At 41.3% G+C, this 25,817-nt stretch overlaps 1 protein-coding gene across 3 annotated transcripts in view; it reads left to right on the plus strand.

Moving 5' to 3' along the window:
• Nucleotides 1-943: 943 nt before the first annotated feature.
• The window catches only part of SCIN (scinderin), a 67,776-nt gene continuing 42,902 nt past the window's right edge, over nt 944-25,817 (plus strand). Inside the window, exons 1-3 of one of the 3 annotated variants that reach the window (XM_050709130.1) lie at nt 944-1,021; nt 21,322-21,476; nt 22,475-22,636. Coding sequence is in view for 1 of the 3 variants with exons in the window: in XM_035545543.2 (XP_035401436.1) it covers nt 14,989-15,187; nt 21,322-21,476; nt 22,475-22,636 (516 nt within the window). In the remaining 2 variants the exon portion in view is untranslated. Of the gene's footprint in view, nt 1,022-6,192; nt 6,209-14,911; nt 15,188-21,321; nt 21,477-22,474; nt 22,637-25,817 lie in introns of those variants that run through there. The other 2 variants (XM_050709131.1, XM_035545543.2) reach the window with 2 other exon arrangements.

Raw genomic sequence — 25,817 nt, forward strand, 5'->3', positions numbered from 1 at the left:
CCCATCTCAACCTGTGAAGATCAGGGAAGATTATTAGTCAGATCTGTATGCCTGGCATTGCAGTCCAACATAAATGATTTATACCAGGAAGCAAACTGCTTTTCAAGAATGGGCTGATGGAGCAAACTTTTCCTTCTAAGGTGCCTTGTCTCTGAAGGATTTCAAGACCAGTGTGCGGGTGTCTTATCTTGTGCTACACTTACCTGGCTCAGTTTGCAAAACGTAGTTTGGTAAAGAGCACTGACAAACTCAGTTTCCTCTTGCAACTGGCAGAAAACATTAACAGCTATTTAAAATCCTATCCAATTTGAATACTACCAAACAATGAACATGTTTTTTTTTAAAGTAATTTCTTATTGATGTTAAATAATCCCCATGTTTCAGCCTTGCTTTCAACCCTCTCAAAAGTTGTCCAGCAACAGAAAGCTCTTAAGCTCATTGTAGTGCACTTGACTGACAGGTATATTAAAGATTAATTAAGTTCTCTGGAAAGGTTTGAAAAAGGTTTGAGCTCCATGAGAGAAAGAATCCAATATATTTATTTCAGGAAACTGCATCCCCTATGTTTTTTGTATCACAGTTCCTTTATCTAGAAGAGCATTCTGTTTCTGTTACTGCTTCTCATCTGTACTGTAACAGCCACTGGACTCCTTCGAGATTGGGGCCATGGTGGTAGGGGTTGTGTAAACAAAGAAGTTTAGGGTAACGGAGGAAAGTGGCTCTTGTCTGCTCAGTAGCTTGACTTGGATAGAACAATTAACTAAATCTCCTAAATCTTGCATTTTTGAACAGAACTGCTACACTAGTTAAGCATGTGTATTTTTACCTTACCTAAATCCAACCTATAAGGTTTATTCTTCAGTTAATGTCAATGTTGTTGTTTCTCAGCATGATGGCTTATCTGATGTTACGTTGTATTTTCCTTTTCAACTACAGTATGCAACAGATTTACCACATCTTGTGTCAAGTTACTCCAGAGATCCTTTAAATCTGAAGTTAAAATCACATCTTTTCAACATAGGTAAGTCCTTGCTGACATGTGCTGACATAAATTAGGAATCAGTACATGAACACTGTGGAGTAAGGAGTATGAGCACAGAACCCCTCTACTGCCATGTAGCAGGGTTAAGTTACCAATTTAACATCAATACTTTCCCTAAATCTCAATGTCAGAAAAACGTCCTCTTCCAAGCTCTAAATAACAGACTGGAACTGTTTCACAGAACTTACTTACACAAATACACTCAGTTTTAGGGATACCTGATACAAGCACGATTTCTAGCTCAAAAATCTGCTTACTGATGTACAAATGTACAATACTGATAAGATGGCAATTGTCACCTTGTAATGGTGGTTTACTCGCAGGCAACTGAATCAAGTCCAGTGTGTGCCTCTTCCTTGTAGATAAAATAGTCCATATTTGCAATCCTGCTGTGGTTGGTAGTCCATAATGGGATGTTTGCCCTTTAGAATATTTGCTACAGCTTTGCCTCTTATAAGGATGGCTTAGTTGCAAATAATTAACTACACAGTAATTAAAGTGCACAAACGTACATACAATGTAGCATAAAACACTGCTATTGTACTTTCACAGCAAGACCGTAGACAGAATATTTTTTTCCTTATAATCTTTACTGTATATGTCTGGGTGCTCCTTTTCTGGAATCCTATCTGATTAACAACCATAGTTTTTGAAATCCTAGAATCCAGAAATTTTGTCTTATAGCTTATAATTTGCTTAATATTTTCAGATCTGGGACTTGAATTGCTGAAATGAAAGCAAAAGAGCCTTGTCAACATGAATGGGATCCTTCCTAGGTTGCTGCTACCAAAGAATCCCTCTCTGCCTAAATCTGCTTCATTTATGGTTAGAGGCTTTTTGTTTTGTTTTGTTGATGTTTTTACTCCTGAATTAGATTGATTTCATAGTGTTTTGGATCACTTAATAGCTGAACTTCAGGGGACAACTGAAAAGTCCTAAGGAAGTGGCACCATACTGTAGAACTAGGGATATGGACCACCAATTACCAATTTCCCTCAACTTTTCAAGAATATAATTCTGTTTCCAGCTCTTGTTAACTGTAATGGAGTTAACTTTAATGTATCTTTGCTCCTCTGCTCTGAGAGACACACAGCGACTTGGTGCTTACACTGTGATTTTGGATCATGTGGAGGAAAAGCTGTGCCAGGGAGAGGCAGCCATGTGAGTGCTCATTCTGCTACAGTAAGGACACTGCATCCAGTCTTATCCAGAAGACAAACATGATTTTTGCTCTCATTCAAAATACTTAACTGAGAGCTGGCACCATTCATTTTGCTTACAGGCTTTCTTTTGATACAGGTAGGTGCTATCAGATGGAGAAAGATGGGTAGTTTGTATATCGTAAAACAATATTTTTTTTAAGTAAAGTGCATTTATTTATTCTAGGCTGTTTTATGTTCCACTGAATTGATTTTGGATCATTTTGCTTGAAATATTTCTATGCTGGGGTACTGCAAAATCAGGGCACTGCTTTTCATGATCTTGTATGCCCTTCTGAGGAGAAGAGACAAATTTCTCTTTCATGTCTGGAGCATCCATGCAGGTTTGTTGTTTTGTTGGTTTTGTTTCTTTGGTGAGGGAGAGTTTGAGGCAATCAGCATTTTTTTTTCAAACATTCTACAGCCTAGGCCACAAGAAGTGAATGGTGTGTGAGATAAGAAGTAAAATTCTCAGCTTGTCCAAGACACTGAAGGATTGTTAAGGCTGGAGTGAGCAGTAGAGCCTCTTCCCTTCTTGGAAGAGGCTACAGGTGGTTGTGTGGAGCAACCTCCCCTCAAAGCAGAGCTATAATGGGTGGCTTTCTAAGGCAGGTAGAAATTATAACCGCTTAGTCTGAGATCCAGTGTATTAGGAAGTGACGTTTTTAGCTTTTGATGCACCCCTTCTTCAATGTTTCCAGGCTGCTGGCAGCTTACAGCACCGACCAACACATCTCCCATGCCTGACTGCCAGAGTCCTGGGAGGAACAGAAAAATGTCTGGGAAATAAGCCACTTTCTGCTTCCACTTCTAGAAAAAACTTCTCAGAGGAGGTTTTCACCAATGAAATCTGTTTGCTGTAAAACTGCATTTTCTTACATGATATTTGATACTAGCCTGATGTGAACTTACACGGTGATGACTGTATTTAAATGATAATGTTTTTCCTTTCACAGAAATCCCAGACTAAACAGCAGGGTGCTGATGAGAAAGCAATGTGGTAGAGACTCCACAGTCTTATCCGTGTTAACGTAACAGGCTTCTGGTTCTGTGGAATCTGTACATCTGCAAATGCTATGGAGGATGCTTGCAGTCCTGAGCTGTGTCTGTATTACCCTGTTAGGACAGGTATGAGCTCTCTCAGAGCACTGGCACACTGTGACAAAGCAGGCCTAGGTACTTCAAGCACTACAAAACCTAACACAGAGAGCTCCCTTCATCAATGATGTTCAAATATGCTTATTTATTTATTTATTTATTTATTCCAGTAAATACCACCAGCACTGAACAGAAACACACTGAATGCACTTTGATTTTAATAGACAGTATTTTATCTCCTCCCCTTAGGTCCTAATTTCTGAAATAACATGGAGGGCAGTATTATTATCTCTTTCTACTTAACATTTCTTTATCTATATTCTATCTTCATTACTAAAAATTACTCTCTTGAGGACAAGAGAGGCTGAGTGCCATCATGAGCTTACTTTGGAAACTCCCTGCTCTCTCTACCTAAGAACTGGTGATCAGTAGACTGTGCCAAAACTAACCCTACCATGCTTCCTCTTCTTTCAAGAGGAAGATCTGCTTTGCTCTTGAGTCTGCATCTGGTTTGAGAGCTGAAGCCCAGCATGGTCAGGTAGTTTCAATTCCTTTCAAAAAGAGCATATGAGGATGCTCAATGTAGCACTTTCAAGTCATAGTCTGCATTGCTGAGGGCTTTGGGGGCATATCCAGAGCTAGATTTAGACTAAGATCTCCAGATTTAGATTGTAAGTAAACTGAAGAGTGTATACTTACCACACAGCGATTTAGCATAAGAAAATTGCATAGCAGGCTGTTTTGCCCTTTCCAAAAGACAATGATTTATACACCACTGTGGAAAGCTCAGGACACTAGAGACAATTCCGTAAGCAATGATCTCATAGCTCTGTGTGTACTGGTGTGAAGTTTGGCATTTTTCCAGGATTTACTAGATGCAATCCTTAGTGAAGAGAAAAATTAGGTAGAATATTAATATTTTTTAAAAAGACACTTATTTTTTTGTTAAACACATCTTCCTACCAGTCAGGGAGGAATTATATTGTATTTCCAGACACTAGTTTGGTTTGAAACATGGGGTTCCCCAAACCGAGGTTTGGAAAGAATAAAATCTGTGGGAAATTTCCCTGCCTGGAAGTTCCCTACTTTGTGAATGCCAGGCAAACCCATTCTGGTGACTGGTGCTTTCTTTGTGCACTCATACATGGCAAATGAAAGACAGTACAAATTCAATGGCTAGTGAATTTCAGAGGTTAGGATTTAGATCTCTTGTTTGTAGACATAATAGCACTGTATCAATGCTAATCATAGATAATGAGATGGGTATTAGCTGGGCCTCATAGTAACAGGGGAGACAGCATAATGAAGTGGTGCATGTAGCATTCCTTCAAAGGAACGATATAAACATCGTCTTTTTACAGATGGGAGAAAGGAGGCACAGAGCAGTTCAATGAATTGTCCCAAAAGCAAGCAGGAAGAGTGTGGTTCAGTCAAATTCTCACAGGTAAACTTAATCGCTTATAACAGATGTAGAGACATTTCCAGTGCTCCTGTGGAAAAAGAAGCTGAGCTTGCCCTTAACCTCCACGAACGACACCTCATCTTTCACAACATAGATGACAGGGGTCTGTCTTTGTTCTGACTCACAGGACGGGGGTAGCTCTTGTGCTTGCTTGCAGTGGGGGGTGAGACAGATGGGCGTTTCCTGGCTTGTTCAACTGCAGTCTTTCATTAGAGGAGCCAGGAAAAAGTCACAGGGCTGCTCGGCAGTGAGGAGAGTGCAAGTTGCCAGACTGTCTGAGGTACAAAGGCTATTAAGGAAACTAAGGTACCTGCAATGAATCTATACTTGGCTAATGCTGCTTACTGCCAAATACACCATAACAGACATCATAAGAAGCAAAACTGAAAGCTGTGAACCTAAGAGTTCCTTGAAAATGCTGGCTCAGTTTGTTTAAGTACTTTTATTACACGTACTATGTACATTTACTGTATACAATATATGTAAGAAAAAAGCAACCATTCCTGTTAAGAACACTATGAGGAAGTATAAAGCATTTTCTCCAACACCACATCCTTGCTAGGAAGCAGCCTGAGGATCATTATTGTTACGGATAGGACAGATATTCAGCTTCCCACAGCCAGCAGCAGCTCCTGTGAAAGGCAGAAGTAGTGTCACCAGTCAGCTGTGCAGCCAGAAGCCTCCGCTACCCTGCCAGGCTTAACAGCACAGTGCAGTGGCTTGGGGTGAAGGAGCTGGAGGATCCTCTGATGCTGCAGTTCTGCCTTAGTTGCAATACCAGCTTGGTGCACTCCAGCAGCCAGCAGAGCCCAGTAGGGGTGCAGCATCACTGGCCTCTTGCTCCGTCTCCGGAGGCCGTTGCTCACTGCAGTGGTTTGTAGGAGCATGGGGAAGAAGCGCTCACCCGAGCTGCTCTGGCAGCTCTCCCTGCTGGCCTCTGCTCAGCATCTCCCTGTTCCTCTGTTGCACACCTGAACCCTTTCAGAGCAAAAAGGGGGGCTGAGATGTTTGTTGTTCAGGCTGATCTCCATCTCCTCTGGCATTCTTCACAAAGCCCTTGAAGCTCAGAGAAAAGGGAACGTGTTTTGTTTTGTTTTGTTTTATTTTTTTGTCGAGGGCTGGCTAGAGTGTTGTTCTCATGCCTCAGCAGTTGGAGATTGTAGCAAAATCTCATAATCCTTTTTACTTTTTCATTCTCAATGCAGGGGTGAAAATGCACTGTAAATCTCGCTGACAGCTTTGTCAGTCATTTGGGCACACAGTCAGCTGCAGCGTGGACACCTCTTAGCCCAGTATGTGAGAAAGGACCAGTATCCATTTACTAAAATGGTCTCTGATCTAAAATCTATTCTTGTTGATTAGTATTTTTCCATTGACATCGATGCACTTTGGAACTTGCTTGTGGAGGTGAGTTGTTTTGTCTTGGGCAGCATTATTGGATTGTTTCTTTAGAATCACTTTATAGAAACCTCTACAGCTTATATAAATGCAGAGAGTGAATCTGGATACGTTCTGAAAGACTAAAAGGAAGCAGCAGGCTTACAAGTAAATTGTAAACACTATGATCTCATAAGTGACCTGAAGAAGCAAGTGTTAGACAAAAGTATGCTCAAATCTGCCACCCAAGCAAACTTACTCTAGAAGGACAGATCAGTAGATCTGTAAGTTATTAATACTAATATTTTACATATGTATACAACATATCCTGCATATCTTTATTATAAAATAGAAAGATTTCAACATCTCTCTTCAGGACACTGCCTCCTCCCCAGTGTTAATTTCAGTGTTAATCTGTTATGCTACTTTGGGCTAGATTTAACCATGTGTACTGTGATTTCTGGAACTGAGATCCTACTCTGCATGATTACCATGCAGATTAAAATCCGTGTTTGAGTTATACACAGGGCTTCTAATTCTAAGCTAAGCTCTTTCACCTTTTAACTTTGCTTAAATGTTTTTTTTGCCATGAATTGACGCCCAAGTTCAACTATAAGAACCTTCCCTATAGCTTCCCTCCATCATAAAGCCATTCATTTGAATCCTTAAACACATACACAGAGTACACAGGCAGTCAGTGAATTTTAGGTACTGTAAATGGTCCTAGGATGATACTGGTCATGATGAAAGTACTAATAACCTTGTCATACTAAGCCTTTGAAATGGCAAATTTTATGCCTTATCAGAGGAACAACATTAAAAAAAAAAAAGGAAAGAAAAAAATAGGGTTGGATAACAATAGACCAACAATCTAAGGTTTAAAGAATTATTACTAACTTATTAAGATCTTTCTGAGAACTGATTTACGGAAGCTGGTAAACACTGAAGATTTATTCTTTTTTCAATAAAAACCCTTGTATAGAACAAAATTAAAATAAACATACTGGAAAAAAATATAAATAATGTTTTTCTGCCAGATAATTCTCTGTTCCGTAAAACTTTGCTTTGAGCGTTATACCTTATTATGTTCCAGTAATAGCAGTGGGGTGATTTTATTACATTAGTAACACAGTTACAGTTGCCTAACGCTATAATGAAGTGTGCTGGCTATTTCATGTAAGAAAGGAAATTACTAATTCACTCTAAATAAGTGAGTTTTTTTAAAGGCTCTAACTCTGCATCATAAACCACACAGCAGATATGTGCAATACTAACCAAAGGGAAGAGGCCTAAATGAAAAATCTGGGATGACTTTTTTCATTGACATGAGGCCAATCCTTTCTTTTACTTTGCCACCCATCACTGTAACAGCTCAGGAAGTGTTCGGAGTGTTCTGCATGGATTTTTCACACACTCTATGCACTCCAGTGGAGACTGGAGAGAAGGGGGGGGGGTCAAAATCCTCGGGAAGAAGGCCTTGGAAGAGGCTGTGAGATGCCATGAGCCGGAAGGGCTGCTGTCACTGCAGGATGCCTGCGAATGGCTCTTTTAACAAGCCAGTCCAGTTTTAGTACTACGCAGTTTCCTCAAGTTACAAACCAACAGGCAGTGCATGAAATGCACAAGATCTGTTCTTTAGCTGTTTAAAACACAAAGATTTATAAACATTGAAGTGCTACTTTTCCTCCATAGAGGTCTTTTCTTGGTTGGACAAATAAAGGCAGGAAATGTCTGTCATGTAGGTTGTCTTAAAATTAAACTTATCAGTACTATGCTCCTTAGCTGACTCTTTTTACCTATTATCTTTTACTTTGTAAAGAGAAACAGTTACAGTTTATTTTCAATTACTTCCTATAGAGTTGAGGAAGATAAGTAAGTAATGGTGGTATTTCTTGAATATTCGTATCAAGAGGTGGATGGGAGAATAGCAATCACATGGCAGCCAGTGTAAAGTCAAAGCACAGAGCCAGATGCATTCCTGCACATGTTTTCCTGTGAAGATAATTATTCTTGTTGATAGTCACGTACCTTTGAAAGTGAAGAACAGTGTTACTGGTGAAAATAACTAGGGACAGAGAAAGCCACAGAATACCAAAGAGATTTTTGTTTTACCAACAGAGGAAATGTTCTGGCCTTGTAGAAAAGGCATGAAAGGAAAGGGAACACAATGTCCTGGAGTGTTTTAAAACAACGTATCAATAGGTGCACTACTCTCTGATCATGTCTCTAAAAGCTGGCTGGTATTGCCTACGAGAAACACGAGGCCAAGCGTACAACAGCTGTGTAGCCACATGATGTTGGCTACCTCCCACTGAGTGAGCAAGAAAGCTTCTCTTAGACCCAGCAAGATTTGGAAAAAGCCTTAAGTGACTTGCAGATATGGAATTTCTGAGCACATGGTCCATACACATAATGCTGTGTTGCTGTGTCATTTTAAAAAAAAAGGCCAGAATTTACCAAATGCATTGATCTGGCTTTTTTGTTTGTTTGTTTGGTTGGTTGGTTGGTTTGGTTTGGTTGGTTGGTTGGTTATTTTTGTTTTTGTTTTTCCTACCAGTTTCAGAACAAGGTAGGTCCTCTAAGAGTGGGCATCCCCCAGTCTTTTGTGGTAGCATTCAGGATTTTACTTTTGAAACTAAAAATTTGATGTGTGTACTCCCAGAATTCACATATATAAAGCAAGGAAAGCAGGATGGTTGGGATAGAGATAACATTTATATTTTGTTTCTAGGCAGATCAAGTCAAGAAAGCTTAGGAACAGAGTTTGGAAACAGAGGACAGGAAAGTGCCAGACTTCAGAGCATTGCACCAGGATGGTGGGATGGGATTTTTGCTAGCAAGATAAACCGGATACCCAGGGAAAAGAGGTACCTAAACTACTGATTTAAGGGAGAAACTAAAGAGTGTTTTATAGCTGTTAAAATTCTATTTAATTCTGGAGGGTGAAATATATACAGTATTATCAACAAGAAGAAATTATGGGGATGATAAATCTTGGATTCATTATGTTTTTTATGTTTGTTTGCTTGTTCATTTGTTTTTTATAGTCAAAGCATTCATTTATTCTAAGAACTGTGCCTAATGGTAGCAAGGATTGAAGACGTGTAAATAATCTGTGTGCTTCACTGTCTCACATCATTTATGCATTTTCCTTCATACTTGATTTTATCTGGTATCTGCTCATTGCTAGTGAACAATCAAATTGGAGGAGGAATCAGGAGAGCAGGGCCTGCCAGGATAACACATTTGGGTCCCCAAAGACATGTCTTCTCTAGAAAAATAGTCTCCTTAAAACAAGATGTTGAGAAAATCTACTGATTCCCACAGGACTTAATTTACCTTGGAGTCTAGGGCTGAGGGAGTAGCATGATTTGCTATTCAGACTTGAGTTGATATGAAATGTGTTCTGCATACATAACACTTGTACAAGAAAACACAAGAAAATACAAGAGAACACTTGTTCCTGATGAGTGGCAAAAACTAACAAACCACTGCTCCACGGCCTTCCTTGTCACCTAGATTTAAGAAATTAACTTTGGAATAAATGTTACGTTGACGGTATGGCTCTTAATGTTGAGGCACCTCCAAGCTTTCTATGCATAGTGCTTATCAGAAAACAGAGAAATAGAGTCCTTTTCCAGTAAGTATGTCTCAGATTTTTGAAACAGGAATCGGCAGCAAATTTTGATTTAAAATAGATCCTTACTGTAGTCTTCTTGAGCAACATCAAGATTTCATCTTCAACGTTTGCTTCCAAAAGGTGACTATTTTAGAAGCTGTCTTGAGCACATTTGCAGATCTCAGCAGCTTTTTAGAGAATTAGCATACTTTCAGTATTTCAGAGGAAAGGAAGAAGTGAGTTTTATAAATCAGGTGACTGTGATGTAGAAACTGAAATGTATGGATGCTTTTGGTCTCCTTCAGACTGCTTTGCTTTTGCAACTACTAAACTCAATGTGCAGATCCCCAATTAATGTCAGTGATCTTAAAAGCATTAAGATCATTTTAAGAAGGGTGATGAAGGTTTATTTTCTGCCTCTTCAAAATGAAGAAATGCTGAGAGTATTCTTTGAAAGATATTGTGATGGGACTCTTATTAGTGATGCTAGTGTTTAGTGCTGGTATAATTAAAGTTGGCTAATTCATAATAGCTGACACAGCAACAAAATTCATAATTCTAAGGTGTGTTATTCTTGCGTAGTATGAAACCACTTTAGTCGTTCATTAGTTGAAGTATAACAATGCATTTGAGCTTTAAGAAAACACGTGGGATCCAGAAAATATTCTCCTTTGGAAAATGTTTATTTTCCCAGGTAGGTGTACCAAATTCAAGAAACCTTCAGAAAGGCTTTTTTCAGAAAGTCAGAAAACTGAAAGTTTTCTCTCTCCTTCCCATATTTCCCTTGCCTTTTTTTTTTCTGTTTCAAATATTTGAGTGATTTAAGTAAGAGTTCAGGATCAGTTAATTAAAAACTAATTAACCTGTAAGTAGGTACTTCAAATTTTCTGTGGCCAATGAATGTATTTTAAAAATTAGTTTCAATACACAGGTTCCAAATCCAAAATGCATTCATATTTGAAATTTGATGAAAAATGTAATTTAAGTACTGAGCCCAATACTTGCAAATATCTGTTAAAGGGGAGTTACTCTGCACTTAAAAAGCAAACATACCACTATAGTGATGCTTAAAACTACACACTAGGGCCCTTTATTTGCTCTGGACTTGGAGCATTGAAACTGGACCCATCTCTTGAAGGTACAGGAGGAACTGTTATTTTTACGTGAGGGGACTGGCTGCGAGTCTGCATTCCTGTCCTCTGGTAGCCTCCTGACTCAAGCATTGCTGTTTAGGAGGAAAGCCAGCTTTCAGTCTTTCTTCGGAACATTGTAGCCTTGTTAAAGCCTCTCCTGTTGAAGCTGGGCTACTGAGCAGGATGATTTGAGGGACTGACGAGTGAATGGAGAGTGTTAGCAAGAAGGAACACAACTCTACCATCTGGTTTTGATAACCTGGCTTTTAAAGCTGTGTGGCTTAATTCTCCTTCCACTTACACAATTTCAGTGATTTATTTTTTTTAAGAAGTATATTGGAAATAAAAAATTACATCATATCTGTGAACCGGCTTATTGTATTTGGGATGAATCTGAAATGACTTGGTTGAGTTGTAATTCAGCAATAGAGCGGATGAGAGCAGGGTCTGACTTCTGTGACAGCTCGGATAGGAATGTGCTTTTGACACACATACTTTGTGTACACCAAACTTTGTAATATGAAACTAAATGATAAAACAAACTCGTATAATCCTATTGTTCAGGAGGGTCATAGAGTTCAGGAGAGTATTTGGCATAAGTGTTGAAGAGGAAATCAGATTTGTAGAAGGAAAGACTGAAAATTTGAAAATATTCTTTGCTCACGTTTCCCTTTTGTTCCTTCCATTGTTTCTTCCTGTAACTGTAATTCAGCACAGGACATTAGACCTGTAGAAGGTCGTAGACTTAGGCAAACTATACTGAAAGGTAATCCTACAGGGAAAGATGCTTGAGCTCAGCTTCTGGGAGTTCGTTTAGTGTCCCAGTGTGCATCGCCTGGAAACAACACCTTGTTTTGCTGCAATCCTGATAGCCATAAAAATCAGAACTCAGTGCGTAGTGTTCTGTTTTTTCACATCTATAAACTCTCATGCCCACACACTGCATATATGCAGTACATGACAACAATACTTCAAGGAAAAAAAAACTTAATAAATATGATAAAAAAACTTTGGAAGTAAATTAGAAAAATTAAATGGCAAATTTTTTCATAGTTTCTCAAAGTCTCTGGAGCCATACCAAAGCTGTAAGCTCAATACAAATTTGAATCTCTGCTGTTTTAATTACTAGGGAAGGGGCAGGAACACCTTCTGATATTCCTGTGTGACTTAGGGCGTTGCACCCAGGACATGAAAAAAAAAAAAGAAAAAAAAAAGAAAAAAAAAGAAAAAAAAAAGAAAGCAGGCATTTAAAGATGGCTGTACCTCAAGGAGCGCAGTCAAGCAGGTAGCAATGTGTGCTACTTTCTCCGTGATTGTGCTCCCAGTCAATTAGCACTCAATTGCTATATCCACCCCCTGAGGAAAGGGTGTGAGGCAAAATATTTCCCTGTGTTACTTCAGTGCTAAAACAGCACTGTGCCTTTGACATCGTTATGATAGTTTATCAACAAAATAAAATCTTTGGGAAACTAGAATGGAAGTCTTTGAAATGTCTAAAGTAGCCTGAAATTCCTTTATAGCGCAGTTTCTACTGAGTGTAACACTCACAGTTTGACCTGTGACTTCTGAGTCAGAAAAAATAATGCTATTTTGCAGCCCTCTTCACCTCAATTACTACATGAAACAACAGGCAAAAGCAAATTAAAAGTAATTAAAAAAAATCTTCCTGGATCTATGAATCCTTTTAAAAATCTCTTCTTTTTTTTCCTCCAAAATTTCACTTTTGAATAACTGCATGTTAGAAAGCTTTTGAATATTTCACGTTACGAGAATCTGTGTAATGTTAACAGTGTCAGTGCTTATTTTTGCTACAAAAACTAGATGGAAATGGTTTGAGACAAACGGCAGTACAACTTTCATAAAATGACAGGCTTACATAACAGGAGTGAGATGGCAAAAGTGAGATTGCAAAAAGTACTTGTGAACTGTACAAACAAATATCTTGGCACTTAACAATACAAACAACCCAAGATTTTCTTTGCTAGCAGCCAGTGAGTCACTACATAGCACATCATTCTAGCAAAGCAAACTTGGGCATGAGAAAACTGTGCTGTCAGTGCTGACATCCTTTGTGTGTGAGCAGTGCCACAGAGTTCACTCCAAGACAAAGCAATTAAAATGTTCTTGTCTTTAACCTTTGTCCTTTGGTGTGGGATACTGGGCACGGCCAATGCTGGACAAATAGCACTGATGTGCATCTCAGGGCAGCAACAGGGTTACAGCTGAGAGTATTTGGTCTGTCTGTTTAGCACTTACATCTAGAATAAGGGGATGTAAATTAGAGCCAATGGCCTGCGCAATCTGTGTGCAAACAATCTTACCTTGGCAGGACAGGCAGGACAGGTTGGAGACGTGAAGCTGCATAATGCTAGCCCGGTCCGACTGAGCTCACATTTGGGCAAAACTCAGCAACACTTCCAAAGCAAGTGCAAGTTGCCAGCTTCAGGAGAAGTAATAAATGTGTACAATTATAGAGTTTGTGGTAAATTCTGCCTGGACTGGCTACAGCTAACTAATGCACAGTGTGCATGAGTAAAAGTGAAAAGAAGAACTGACATAAATGGGAGAGTAAAGAAATCACTTTGAATGTTTTGAAAGATCTGATAACATATTGAAACTGGAACTGCTGACTTTTTTTGGCTGCTCTTCCTAACAGTTTTTCCTCTCCACAAGGTGAATAGCCTGGAGAAAAGTATTTCATTTGGGACACACAGTGCTTTATCTAGCAAGTTCAGCCTCACCAGGTCCCAGGCCCTGGCAGAATGAGGATTGTAACACTTGGCTGTGAGCGGGTGAAGGTGAGCCATACCATGCTCGGCTGGGCCTTGGACAAAGCAGGGCAGCTGCAGGTTCCCTTTTGTAACAGGGGACAGGGCACAGGCTGCCTCTGTGCCTGCGTCTGGAAAGCTGATGGAAGGGTGCCCACCCAAATGGGAGATGGGAGCAGGTACAACGTGCAACGGCCTCCCTTCCCTCGCCAGCTAAACGGTACACCAGGCTACAAAAAGAAGGCAGGGAAGATGGTTCAAAAGGATTTCTTAGCTGTGGTGCTCCTTTTAACCCGTTGCCAGAGAAGATGCTCTCCAGCTGCTTTGTTGCATTTAGCAGTGCCTGTCCTTCCCTACTGCGGCAGCGCCAATCCGCCCGCAGGTCGATACTTGCACTCTTGTATCCAGCTGCCAAAACAACCCACTGGGGAAATCCTGAGCCTGAAAACTCAGCCAGGAGGATAAGATGATGGACCTAAACAGAGCCCTCTATGAAATACATCTTTTGATACACTGAGAGCGTGAACTTTATCTATCTGAATCCTATCCAGATTGATCTACCTCCTGTCAATATTAGATGAAAACAGTGAGTTGCTACATACAATTTTCATGCTGTAATGGCCTGCCAGGATGACATACCGACCACTTATAAAGGAGACAGACAGGTGAGAAACGGGTTTAACCCTTCTGGATTGTTGTTGCATCGTGCAGAGAAACGCCACCGTGATGCTCTTCGTCTGCTGAGAAAGGGAACCATACAATACACGTCCTGGGCTTCGTCTGGAAACTTCAGAAAGATACAAGCTTTTCCCCCCCCCCTCTTCCTGGCAATACTGGTCAAACAAAATAAAATTACTGGAGGAGAACTATGCTCCACCTTTCTAATCCGGGGGAACAAAATTGCCCAGCAGCAAGCGCAAGCTGTAAAAACCGCTGCATTCAGAGCAGCTTATGAGACGGGATGCCAAAGCAGATAAGCGGCACAGCACGGGAACACCGCGGCACTGGGCTGGCCCTGCTGCGCTTCTCTCCCCGCTTCTTCTTTCTCGTCTAACTTCTGAGCAGAGACAAATCACCCCCTTGCAGCAGCAGAAGCGGGGCACGGTGTTTTTTTGGGGGGCAGTCCCGGAGGCGTTTTAAAAGCCAGGGACCGAAAGCCGGGGCAGCCCAGCCTCTCGGGGACCGGGGCCGCCCCTCTCCGCCCCGCTCCGCCCGGGGGCCGTGCCGTGCCGCGCCGCGCCGGGCCCTATAAAGGCGGCCGTGGGGACACCCCCGTGTCCCGGCCGTGCCATGGCAGAGGGGCGGCCCCCGGCGGCCTTCTCGGGCGCCGGGCAGCGGAACGGGCTGGAGGTGTGGCGGGTGGAGCGCCTGGAGCTGGTGCCGGTGCCCCCCAGCCACCACGGAGACTTCTTCGTGGGGGACGCGTACGTGGTGCTGAGCACCCGGCGCACCGCCACCGCCGTCGCCTACCGCCTGCACTACTGGCTCGGTGGGCAGCCGGGTGTCCGGGATGTGGGATGTGGGATGGGACGGATGGGGACAGGGGCAGTAGGCAAGGCTGCTTCCCCTGCTGCCCGGCCGCGGGGGTAGCGTGGGGGTCGCTGTCTCGCTTGGGTACCCGTGGGTGATTTCGCCTTCCTTCTGCGGGGGCGCTTAGGGGAGGGGATGGGGTGCTGAGCTGCTCTGCTCCTGGTGCTGAGGGGCTCTGGGGTTGGGAAAGGTGGGGGTGATGGGGAAAGGGTGTTTGCTTGCTTTGTGGTACTAGTTTGGAAAGGTGCTGAAGGGTTATATTCTAGTCTTGGCTGCATCAAACCAAGATTCTAGAGTGAAATCCTGCCTCTATCCAGGTGAAGTTTTCTTGCCTTTCTTTCTATTACGACCAAAATTACAGCTCAGCCTTCTCCCTTTGATGTTATTATACTGCTTTGTGTCCAGATGCTGCCTTTCTCATAGAATCACAGAGGGGTCTGGGTTGGAAGGGACCTTAAAGACCATCTAATTCCAGCCCCCTGCCATGGGCTGGGACACCTCCCTCCAGACCAGGCTTTGCAGCTCCATCCAACCTGGCCTTGAACACCCCCAGGGATGGGGCATCCACAGCTTCTCTGGGCAACCTGTGGTGTTGGGCAACCTCTGAGTGCAGAACTTCTTCCTTTTATCTAATCTAAATCTCTCCTCTTTTAGTTTAAAGCCATTACCCTTTGTCCTATCCCTACACTCCCTGACAATGAGTCCCTCCCCAGCTTTCCCGTAGGCCCCCTTTAGCTACCGGAAATTCACTATAAGGTCTCTCCGGAGCCGTCTCTTTTCCAGGCTGAACATCCCCAGCTCTCTCAGCCTGTCTTTGTAGGAGAGGTGCTCCAGCTCTCTGATCATCTTTGTGGCTGCCCTCTGGACTTGTTCTAATACTTCCATGCCCTTCATGTGCTGGGGGCACAGACGCTGCATTCTCAGCTTGACTGATTTTGCTCTCTGATGATAGAGATTGGAGGTGAAGTCAGCAGGTTTTCTGTAAAACCGGTTCTCTTTAATATCAGCTGATAGCCTAGGAGAGCCCCTCCCAAAGCAACTGAGAACACAGCGTTAAGAGCAAAGCAGAAGTCTGTCGTTTGGATGCACCAAATAGTTTGTGTTTTATGTGACTTCCTCGTCTGCTGGAGGCTTATGAGATTTCCTTGTCTAGTCACCAGGTCATCTGACCACAGTGGTTGTTGTGTGGCTGTCTGGGATCTATTTCGTATTTTTTCGCTCTCCTGAGGTTTGTGTTTGTAGGCAGTTTGTGTTTGTAGGGAGCACATAGAGAGAGGTCAATGTGTATTAGTGTTAATGGGTTTGAGCTGCTGTGGATCTCATTGTGCTTTTGGATGCATTGAAGAATAGCAGAGAAAGCTGGGATTTTCTCCATAAATGTTTGAAGCTTGTTTAGTTTTGCATTTGTTATTAGTTACCCAGCTGGCATGCTGGGCAGTGTCTGACTGACAAGAGTATAATCATAGATGGCAGCATAAATGAATTTCTGGCAGATATTCCTCTATCAACAGCACTACTATTTAGTAGCAGGGTTTGGCTACTTACGCCTTTGCTAATGAAGTTAGAACCACTTAGGCAGTAGTTAGTGGGGCAGACACGTCCCAGAGCAAGATGCAAGGGCTCTGCAACTGGACGTAAAGTCAGAGCAGTGGCTGACACCTGCAGTAATTAACACTTCTCTGCTATTGGCTAAAGATGTTTGGTTGTACACGTTGGTGCATGTATTTTGCTGATGTGGTGATATCCAGATATTGTAAATAGCTTTGGGTAATCTGGGCACGCGTTCGTATGCACCTGGCAGGTTGGCAGTGGTGTGGTAAACTGCTGGGAAATCCCTTCCTGCTTGCAGGGTGCCCCAGCAGTGGGGCGGAGAGGAACAAATGCTGCTGCAAGCCTAAAGGTAGCAGGAGTCCAGAACGTGCACAGGAAAGGGCAGTCACATCCAGGGCAGGAGTCTGAATTAGTTTGGTGTTTTTGCTGGCTGATTGTCACCACTGTTGCATACACCAAACTTCTCTCTCAGAGCAAACATTCCCTAACCTGTGGGCGAGGAGGATGTTGGTAAGGCCTTTCTGAAGACTTCCCATAAGCAATTTGTGAACAGTAGCAGCAGTCATTAAGAGTCAGACTGCGGGATGGAAAGAATTCATCTAAATTTAGATTGATGGAAACTGTGCAGGTTTTGTGCTTAGATACTTGCAAGGGCTTTGCCATTTGCTGACACCATTGTGACTCCTGCCAGAGATCTGTGGCACCTGTTACTCGGTGGGCATTGTATGGTGGCTTTGAACAGATTCTGACTTCACCATAAAAGACCCCAAACTTGGAGTGAAAGCAGAGCATTGAATTTCTATATTTGACAGCGGCAGACTTCCTCCTACTACCTTGCTTGGGCACACCCAGAGAACTAGAAGGAGGCCCAGACCATGGGTGAATGGCCTGTGAACTTGATGCAGTCATGTTCTGACTGGCACCCGTAGGTTAAAATGACCAAACTGTGCAAACCAAACTCTCACACCTGGGCAGGGTGTAAGCAGCCAGGAAGGAAGTGAGGGCTTACTTCTTCCAGGATGCATCCCACACTTGCAGAATAGTTCTCCTTCATTTCTCCCCAGCTTTAATCTCTGTGTATATTTTAATAACCTAAGGTCTGCTCTTGTGCCAACAGAGTGGCACAGTGTAGTTGCATGCAAACAGTTGAACTTTCTCCTTCTTCCCACTCTAATTTCTGTTTAAATAAGACTGGATGAGTTTCCAGAGTATTTATTTGGAGAATTAAGGTGTCAACGGATGACACTAAAATGCAGAATCTTCATTGGTTACAGCTTGTTGCAGTTTAGATGCTGGATCTTTGCTCTTTCACTTTTTTTTTGCAAGTTAGGGTCTTTACTAGCATTGTATCCTAGGATTAGTTTGGGTTATTTTTTTTTTTTCAAATTCAGTGCAATCCAGGGTTTCTCTTAAATGTATTCTCTCTTGAAATAGTCCATATGAAAAAATGCTGATAGATACACTCTAGCCGAAGTTATATTTCATCTCCATCTGGTAACTCATAAAAACAAAAGTCATTGTTAAAGAACTTAAATGTATAGCTTTCTTTATGTATTTACAAATGATGTACAAAAGTAAGAGAGGTGTGAATATAAAAAAACAAACTTGTCAGCCAATGGAGATCTGTTGGTTTAAATTGTACTGCCACGAGTATGGAGGCCGAGACACTCCCATATTTCTTGCCAGAGAAAAATAGTATTTTCCCTGGAAATAATAGCAGCAAAATAAACCAAACTGGTAGAACTACGGTTATTCAGCTTTTTGGTAAAATTCATTGGACCCAATTTTATTCTTTGCTTTAAAAAGTAAATCTGAATGCTGCAGCTGTAATATGCACTCAGACTGGGAACTGAAAAATGTTCCTGGCCTCCCATGTGTCTCACTTCCTCTGGCTAAATGGGGGAAAATACTTTCTCTTGAAAGAGAAAGTGTGGTTCCAGATCCCTTTTTTTATTTTATTTTTTATTTTTTTATTTTTTAGGAACACAGAGAGCAGAGAGGTGCCTGATCATTTACTCCTAGAGAAATGTAATAAGGCGTAGAATCTGGAATTAACCAATAGTAATCAATTGGAAAACAAACTTATAAAGAAAACAAAAGTTACTAAATTCATTCACCAACTGTGCCTGGATACTACCTGCAATCAGAGTCCTAAGGAGTCACAAATCCTTGTTCAATCTGTTTTTGTCATCTAATATTTACCCAGTTATTACTTTTTGCTCAAAACACTCAAGTGCACTATATGTTTATATAAAAGGATGTTTATTTGGTCACTTGTGTCCATAAAAGGGTTTGTTTTAGGAAAAGAAACTTCAAATATTATGTAATTTTACTTAACTTCCCTTCACAGCTTTTGGCTTGGCGAAACTTGTGCCTGTGTACCCTAAAACTACACCTAGGGGCAGCAGTGCTTTTCTGCTAACAGGTGCTGCAGTGATGCTAGCGTGGCCAAGCAGTGTGGATCTGTGTCTGTGGCAGTTGTGTCCATTCTGAACTTTGTTGAGAGCCTGGCTTGGATTTCTGTGCTGGCACTTGAGAGATGTGTTAGTAGCTAACTACTGATCCATCTTCTGCTCAATGCAAAGCCTGTGCTAGCTCTGCAAGCAGACTGTCCACGCTTTGTGACAACCACTTCTGCACATAGCTCTGCCAGAGACACGGCTTTAGGGGTTCGACAGTTTGAATCTTTCAGGTTTGTTTCTAAAAACTTATTTGACTAGGGCTATTACTGTTATTAGCATGCTGCTATGACTCTTCCTGAAGTGAGCCTGACTGAGAATATGTGATGATGAGCACATACAATTCCTACCTGAAGGGAGCTGTCTAGACTTGAAGCTGTCCCAAGTGGAAACAGCGTGCGCTGCTCTGTCATGAGGCTACCTGTGCGAGTAAGACTGGCTGTAGCCCACTTGAAATCATGCATAGTGTTTCTCTGCTATTTTTAACCCTTGTTCCCAGAGATTAAGTGATAAGATCTATTGAACCAGAAACTAGTCTGTGGATTTTATATAGCTGTTTGTGCCTTAAACTGTAAGATAAATCTGTTTTCCATGCAGCTAGAAAAACCCACATTTGGATTGATGCTCACTGGATTTTTTTAAACAGGTTTTCATTGACTGTTTTATTGCACAGCAACTGAGACTGAGCTTGGTAATGATTCTTATCTCTAACATTGTTCCCAAACCATTTTTCTCGAACCCTGAACCCTGTTGTGTAATTGCAAGCAATAAATCTGAAGGATATAGGGATCTAGTCCTAATGGACATGAATAAATATAATAAAAACCAACCAAACAAAAAAAAGCACTTTACCAGCAATCTTGAGGCACCCTGGTCTGACAGAGAACTTGTGGTGTAGCAACATGCTATTGCTAAGTGATGGAGTTTTTTTTAGTTCTTGTATTATGTCCTGCCTTCAGTAATTTTTTTACCTTCTTTGGGCAGACTTCATGCTCTTCTCTTTCCTATGCTTCTTATTCTTCGACATCCTTTCCCTACTTCATCCTTGCTGCTTTCATACCAAGACTTCAATTGCATTTCTGTCACTACGAAAGCCGCACTGGTGGTGGCCACACTCTTCCTGGGAGAAGCAGAGGTGTTGGTGGGTGAAGAGGAGTTGTCTTGTGGCACTTGAAAAGGTGGGCCAGCTATGTCAGTGATTCCCCATGGGTAGCCCTCTCCCCTCCCCATGTTTTATTCTTTCCTAGTACTGAGAACTGGTGCTCATATAGCAGCTTCTTCGTTGCTATACCCAAAAGAAAAATAAAAACTCCATAGAAAACCCTACTCTTCAAAAGTTCTCAAGAGAAGCCCATTTCTTGAGACTAGATCCTCCCAGCAATCTTCTTGAAACAATCGAATGCTGAAAATGTGCATCAAAATGTATTGGCCCATGCTGGAAGTTTTGTTCTAATACACACACTGCTTTGTAGTGAAATTAAGCCACCATCACGGTAGGTAAGGTGGCCATTTTGCCACATCTCTGGGAAGAGGCTAATAATTAAAAACTGTGATCTGATTAAGTGACTATCTGTAACCCAAAGCTGTTTTTCTCTTTCCTAGCTGTGCCAGGTGACCTAACAGAAGATATCTTAGCAAAATACCTTTGGTTGCATTTTGTAGTGTTAATAGGACTGCTCTCAGGAGTTACGTTAACTCTATGGTTTGGCAAGTTTTTTCTCATATAAACTATATCATTTACTATCTAATCAATTCTTTGATGTGACCTTTCTTGGTCTTTGCACTTTGGACACAAGTCCAAAATCTACCACAGACACTTGTCATGCTAAATTCACTTAATTAAAATATGCTGTTACTCAGAGATGGAGATTAAATGGACTTGGCTATTTTTCACCTCCTTTTCTTAGAAAGACAGTTGAAGCTTTTAAGAAATGGCATGGGTGAACATGTTTGGTGAAGAAGGTTATGATGTAGTGCCTTATTGCAACACGTGCCTGCTGAAGGCAGTGCTTGATTGTCACAGAATTCAAAGTTATATTGATTCTTTTTGAACGCATTTCATCTTCATCATGTTTTATTTCAGGGAAAGAATGTACCCAAGATGAAAGCACAGCTGCAGCCATCTTCACTGTTCAACTGGATGATTATTTAGGAGGAAAGCCTGTGCAGTGCAGAGAAATTCAAGGATATGAGTCTACTGAGTTTGTGAGCTATTTCAAAGGAGGAATTAAATACAAGGTAAAGAGCCACCTGTCAAAATGTCTTCTCAAAATATATGTAACATCATCCACCCCCCCACCCCCAGTAAAATCAAATCTTCTGCTTTTTATTTGTTACTGGAAGTTTAAAAATTATTAATGCTTAGTGGTTTTAGGTCTGAACTGCCTATCCAAAGCTGTAGGAGTCCCAGTATTTACATAGAGAGCATCAGTTTGTTTCAGTGCCCCTTCTGATACTGCAAACCTGTCTCAGACATGCTATCCATGCCCCACAGTCAAACTGTCATGAAGTTTCATATTCTTGTGACTGAGAGAGCTCACAGTAGGGACTCTGTTTAGCAGATGGTCTGTCTTGCAGAAACAATTTCCATGCTGCAGCCTGAATAACTTAGTTCAAATGCAGAACCCAGCGTGCTTAAGTGCTTAAAAACATTAACAGTGGGAAAGACCAAAACCTCACTTTTGCCTAAAAATGATGATTATGCTGCACAGAAAGCTTTTATAGTCCTACTAAATGTTTTTTTCCTTTAAGGTAGCTGGCAAAATCTCATGCTTTTCATGAAAATCTTGTATTTTAAAATACTCTAGTGACAGCCTTTTTCACTTTGTCACAGACTGCTGAGATTTAAGTTGGAAAAATCTGTACAGGACTGGATATTCCTCTGCTTTCGCTCAGTCCTTATTTGATAATGTACTGACTTTTGTCCTAACAGGGTGCTTTAGGATTACCACATCTTCTGAATGGTGTAAGAGGAGGTGCTTTCCCTTTCCCCATTCATATGAAACACCTTTGAAGGAGGGTGATATCTCTTCCTGCAGATAAAGGCTCAGACCTGAGAGTTCAGCTGCAGAGGTGTTCCCCACATCTATCTGGTCTGTGGTCAGCACTATTAAAACAGTATATAATTCTGGCTTCCCTCTCACTGCATAAACTTCTTCCTTTCTAGCTTCTCAGCAAAATGGTAAGTCTGGAGAAATCAAGCTGAAGTAAAGCTTGCTGCTTTGTTTTCTATTCAGGCAGGTGGTGTCGCCTCTGGATTTAATCACGTTGTTACTAATGATCTGAGTGCCCAGAGGCTTCTGCATGTTAAGGGCCGGAGAGTTGTAAGAGCCACAGAAGTCCCCCTGGCTTGGACCAGCTTCAACAAAGGAGATTGTTTCATTATCGACCTTGGAACTGTAAGTCATTCCTAAAGCAATGCAATGCATACTGGAAAGTAGGAGATGCAGCATCCTTTTGAAAGTCTGAATAATACGCTGAAATGCACAACTGATTTGTCACTCACCCAAACTGACCAAAAAAACTCTGCTTTAGGAAATCAGTTTTATTATCACAACACTTTCAAAGTTCAAAACTGCCCTAAATGATTTCTGAAGCATGCACAGGCTATCATTCAAGAAACAGTTTTTTCCCACTCAAGGCACTGAGGTGTTTTTTTTATTTTTATTTTTATTTAACTGTTTTAACCTTAAGCTGTTCATAGTAAGTCCTTTCTGACTTTGGCACTATCTACCAATGGGATCAGTGCTAGAGTTCAGAACAGAATGCAACTTGGACTTTTCCCTTAAACATTTCATCATATTTTAAAAATTTTAATTCACCTTACAGAAACAGCTGCAAGATATGTTATCACAACAACTTGTCATAAAATGTGTTGTAAAACTACTTGAGTATTTCAAGATATCACTTCTATCTGGAGTAGTGATCTTAAGAAACAAGACAGTATTGAGAAGCAGCCCCATACTGCAAGGCCTTCTGCTGAAAGCAATTAGGCTCAGTGTGGGAGAGGTTTAGCGTGGGAGTGTATGGACAGGTCAGAGAAGATAAGTTTGCTTCAGATGACTGAGAGTATAGTACTGTCACCTTAAAATTCATGCTAACTTTTGGATACTAAAAGTAGAGTCTGGCATGTACTCCTCACTCTTTAGACACCAGTTATTGAATTGAAATTATTCTCATGCCTGATATACTGACATGTATAAAATATAGGAAAAGGCCTCCAAGATCATCTTTCATTTCTAACCTCAATGATTCTATGAAAGAGTTTATCTGCAGGGTAGCAACTGCTGTTGATCTTCTTGGTTTTATTGCTTCACAAGGAAGTGGTCAGCTACTTCAGCAAGGTTTGATAAGAGTTCCTTAGCTTACTGAAAAGAGAGCTCTTCTAAACTCATGTTGTAATTTCTGCTTTTTCTGCAAAGCATCCCCTGATGTGACAACTGAAGATATTGGTATCAGGTGGCCATATTGATTCTGTTACATTTTTATCACGTTTAGCCTTCAGATAGCACAGCAACCAGTATTTTCCTAGCACTATTCCATCCCTCCTATGATGGTGTGGTTTGAGCACCTGATAGAGCCAAGTGATCAGTACCCAAAATGTTACCTCTAAATGTTTCACTGTAGTAAGGATGTGAAGAAGAGACAGATTATTTATTACGTTTCAGAGTTAATCTGTGGGAGATGGGAAAGTTGGAGTTAGCTGTCAACAGAAAATGCTGCTTTTGCAGGCAGGCTATCACAGGGCTTGAGTTTTCTGGTTTGGAGTTACCCTCCTACAGACATCATGTGGAAGCAGGTGTGCTCCAGTTCGACTTCTCCAGGCCCTTACTGTGCTAGAGTTAACCCAGTTCACCCGAAGTAATTACTAAAGTCCCACTGCAGACATGGCGAAGACAGTGAAGTGCACCATGGGTATGTAGAGGTGTCAGATGTATAGCTTGATGAGACCTGCTGAGAGGAGACCACTGTCACTATCAATATAAATTTAAAAAGGCTTTAGATTCTGGGTTTCTAATGCTGAATGTACATTGTGAGCCTTTTTATTTTTTAGTGCAACACCACTGGTTTCTGATTTCCTGACTGACGAGACAGAGGTTAAGCTGCAGTGCAGCCCTGTGCCTTTGTAGGAAGAAAGATTAGATGTGAACAATGTTTAGATCTTTACCAGATTATGGGGAGTCAGTTCAAGCACACGACTGATAACAGTTCTTGGTCTTGCAATGCCAGTGGTATAAGGGGCATAGGCTTTCTTGGATGTACAAACAAGTTAAGAAAAAGGTGTTTTGGCACCCACTTGCAGTAATTTCATTATAGGTTATTTGTAAACCAGAACTTTCTTGAGAGGAAATGGCAATGTCTGACACTTTAAGATGAAGGTGTGAAAGTAAAGCTGAAGCACATGTAAAGAAATAGGTGTGGTATAAAACTTGCTCCAGATTTCCACTGTGACAGTGTATTTTTCTCAGAATTATATTTCAAGCTGACATAACTGTATTTCAGATTGAAATTTTCCATGACTAGAGGTCCATTGTAAGTGGGAGAGTCTTTAAAGGAGCTCTTAATCAAGGGGTCCTTTAAAAAAAAAATGGAACAAGTAGGTTATTAATAGAAATAAAATGAATCTTTATTAAGGCTGCTCTTGAGTCTTGGGATTTCTCAGGGCACTGCTGAATCACTGTGAGAATAATGGACAGTAATTGCTTAAAGTAATGAGCTTATTGTCAGTGCTCTTACTATCAAAATATTGTAGTGAGTCAAATAAGATGAACTTGTAAGATGTACTTTTCTTAGTCTCTTAGCTAACAAGAAAGATGGTCTCCATGGCACTGCAAAACTACTCATGTAGTCCATTTCCTGTTGCATTTCATCAAGCCACTTATATAATAAAAAGTCATTTGTTTTCCCATTGAGCTCAATTACTGCAGTATGTTAAACCTCATGTTTGAACAGGTAAGGGAAAATTAAGAAAGGTAATAATCATAAATAAAACTATTATTGGCTGCTAAGTCTTCCCTCCTGGTGATAATTCCTTAAGTTGAAAGCATCTGTGCATTTCCAGATGGTTTCACATGTTCACAGTTCAGTTTCTGCTGGTTACTTCATGCCTAGGTATGTTGCTTACTAAACCCCACTTTTAGAACTTAAAATTATCCTGCCCAGGTCTTATCTTGCCTACTTTGAACTTCTGAGGCTGGAGCAGAAAATAGCTTCAGATGGCAGAGAAAATGCTGTCTTTGACAGGAAGGAAGGCAGTGGCTATGGGTACTGTGGCTATGAACCTGGGAAGGTTCGGCTCCTGTGCCTTTAGGACAGGCAAGACAAGTACAGGGCAGTTGCTGAGGAGGCTTTGTATATGCCAAGTGACTACAGGGATCAGGAAGAGGGCTGCGTGCCACTTAGCGTCTTAGAAAAAAAGAGGAGGCAGTCCTTAAAATAAGGGTGCTTGGTGGGGTGAAAAGTACCAAGCAGTTCTGAAATTGGGCCTGATCTAGTTTCTTTCCCAAAGGAAGAATGCAGAAGGCTAGGTGATAACTATACCTAGCATTAAGTGTAAACTGCATTCAGTTGTCCATCCTT

This window comes from Cygnus atratus, chromosome 2 (assembly GCF_013377495.2).
Source record: "Cygnus atratus isolate AKBS03 ecotype Queensland, Australia chromosome 2, CAtr_DNAZoo_HiC_assembly, whole genome shotgun sequence".
In the NCBI taxonomy this organism is placed as follows: Eukaryota; Metazoa; Chordata; class Aves; order Anseriformes; family Anatidae; genus Cygnus; species Cygnus atratus.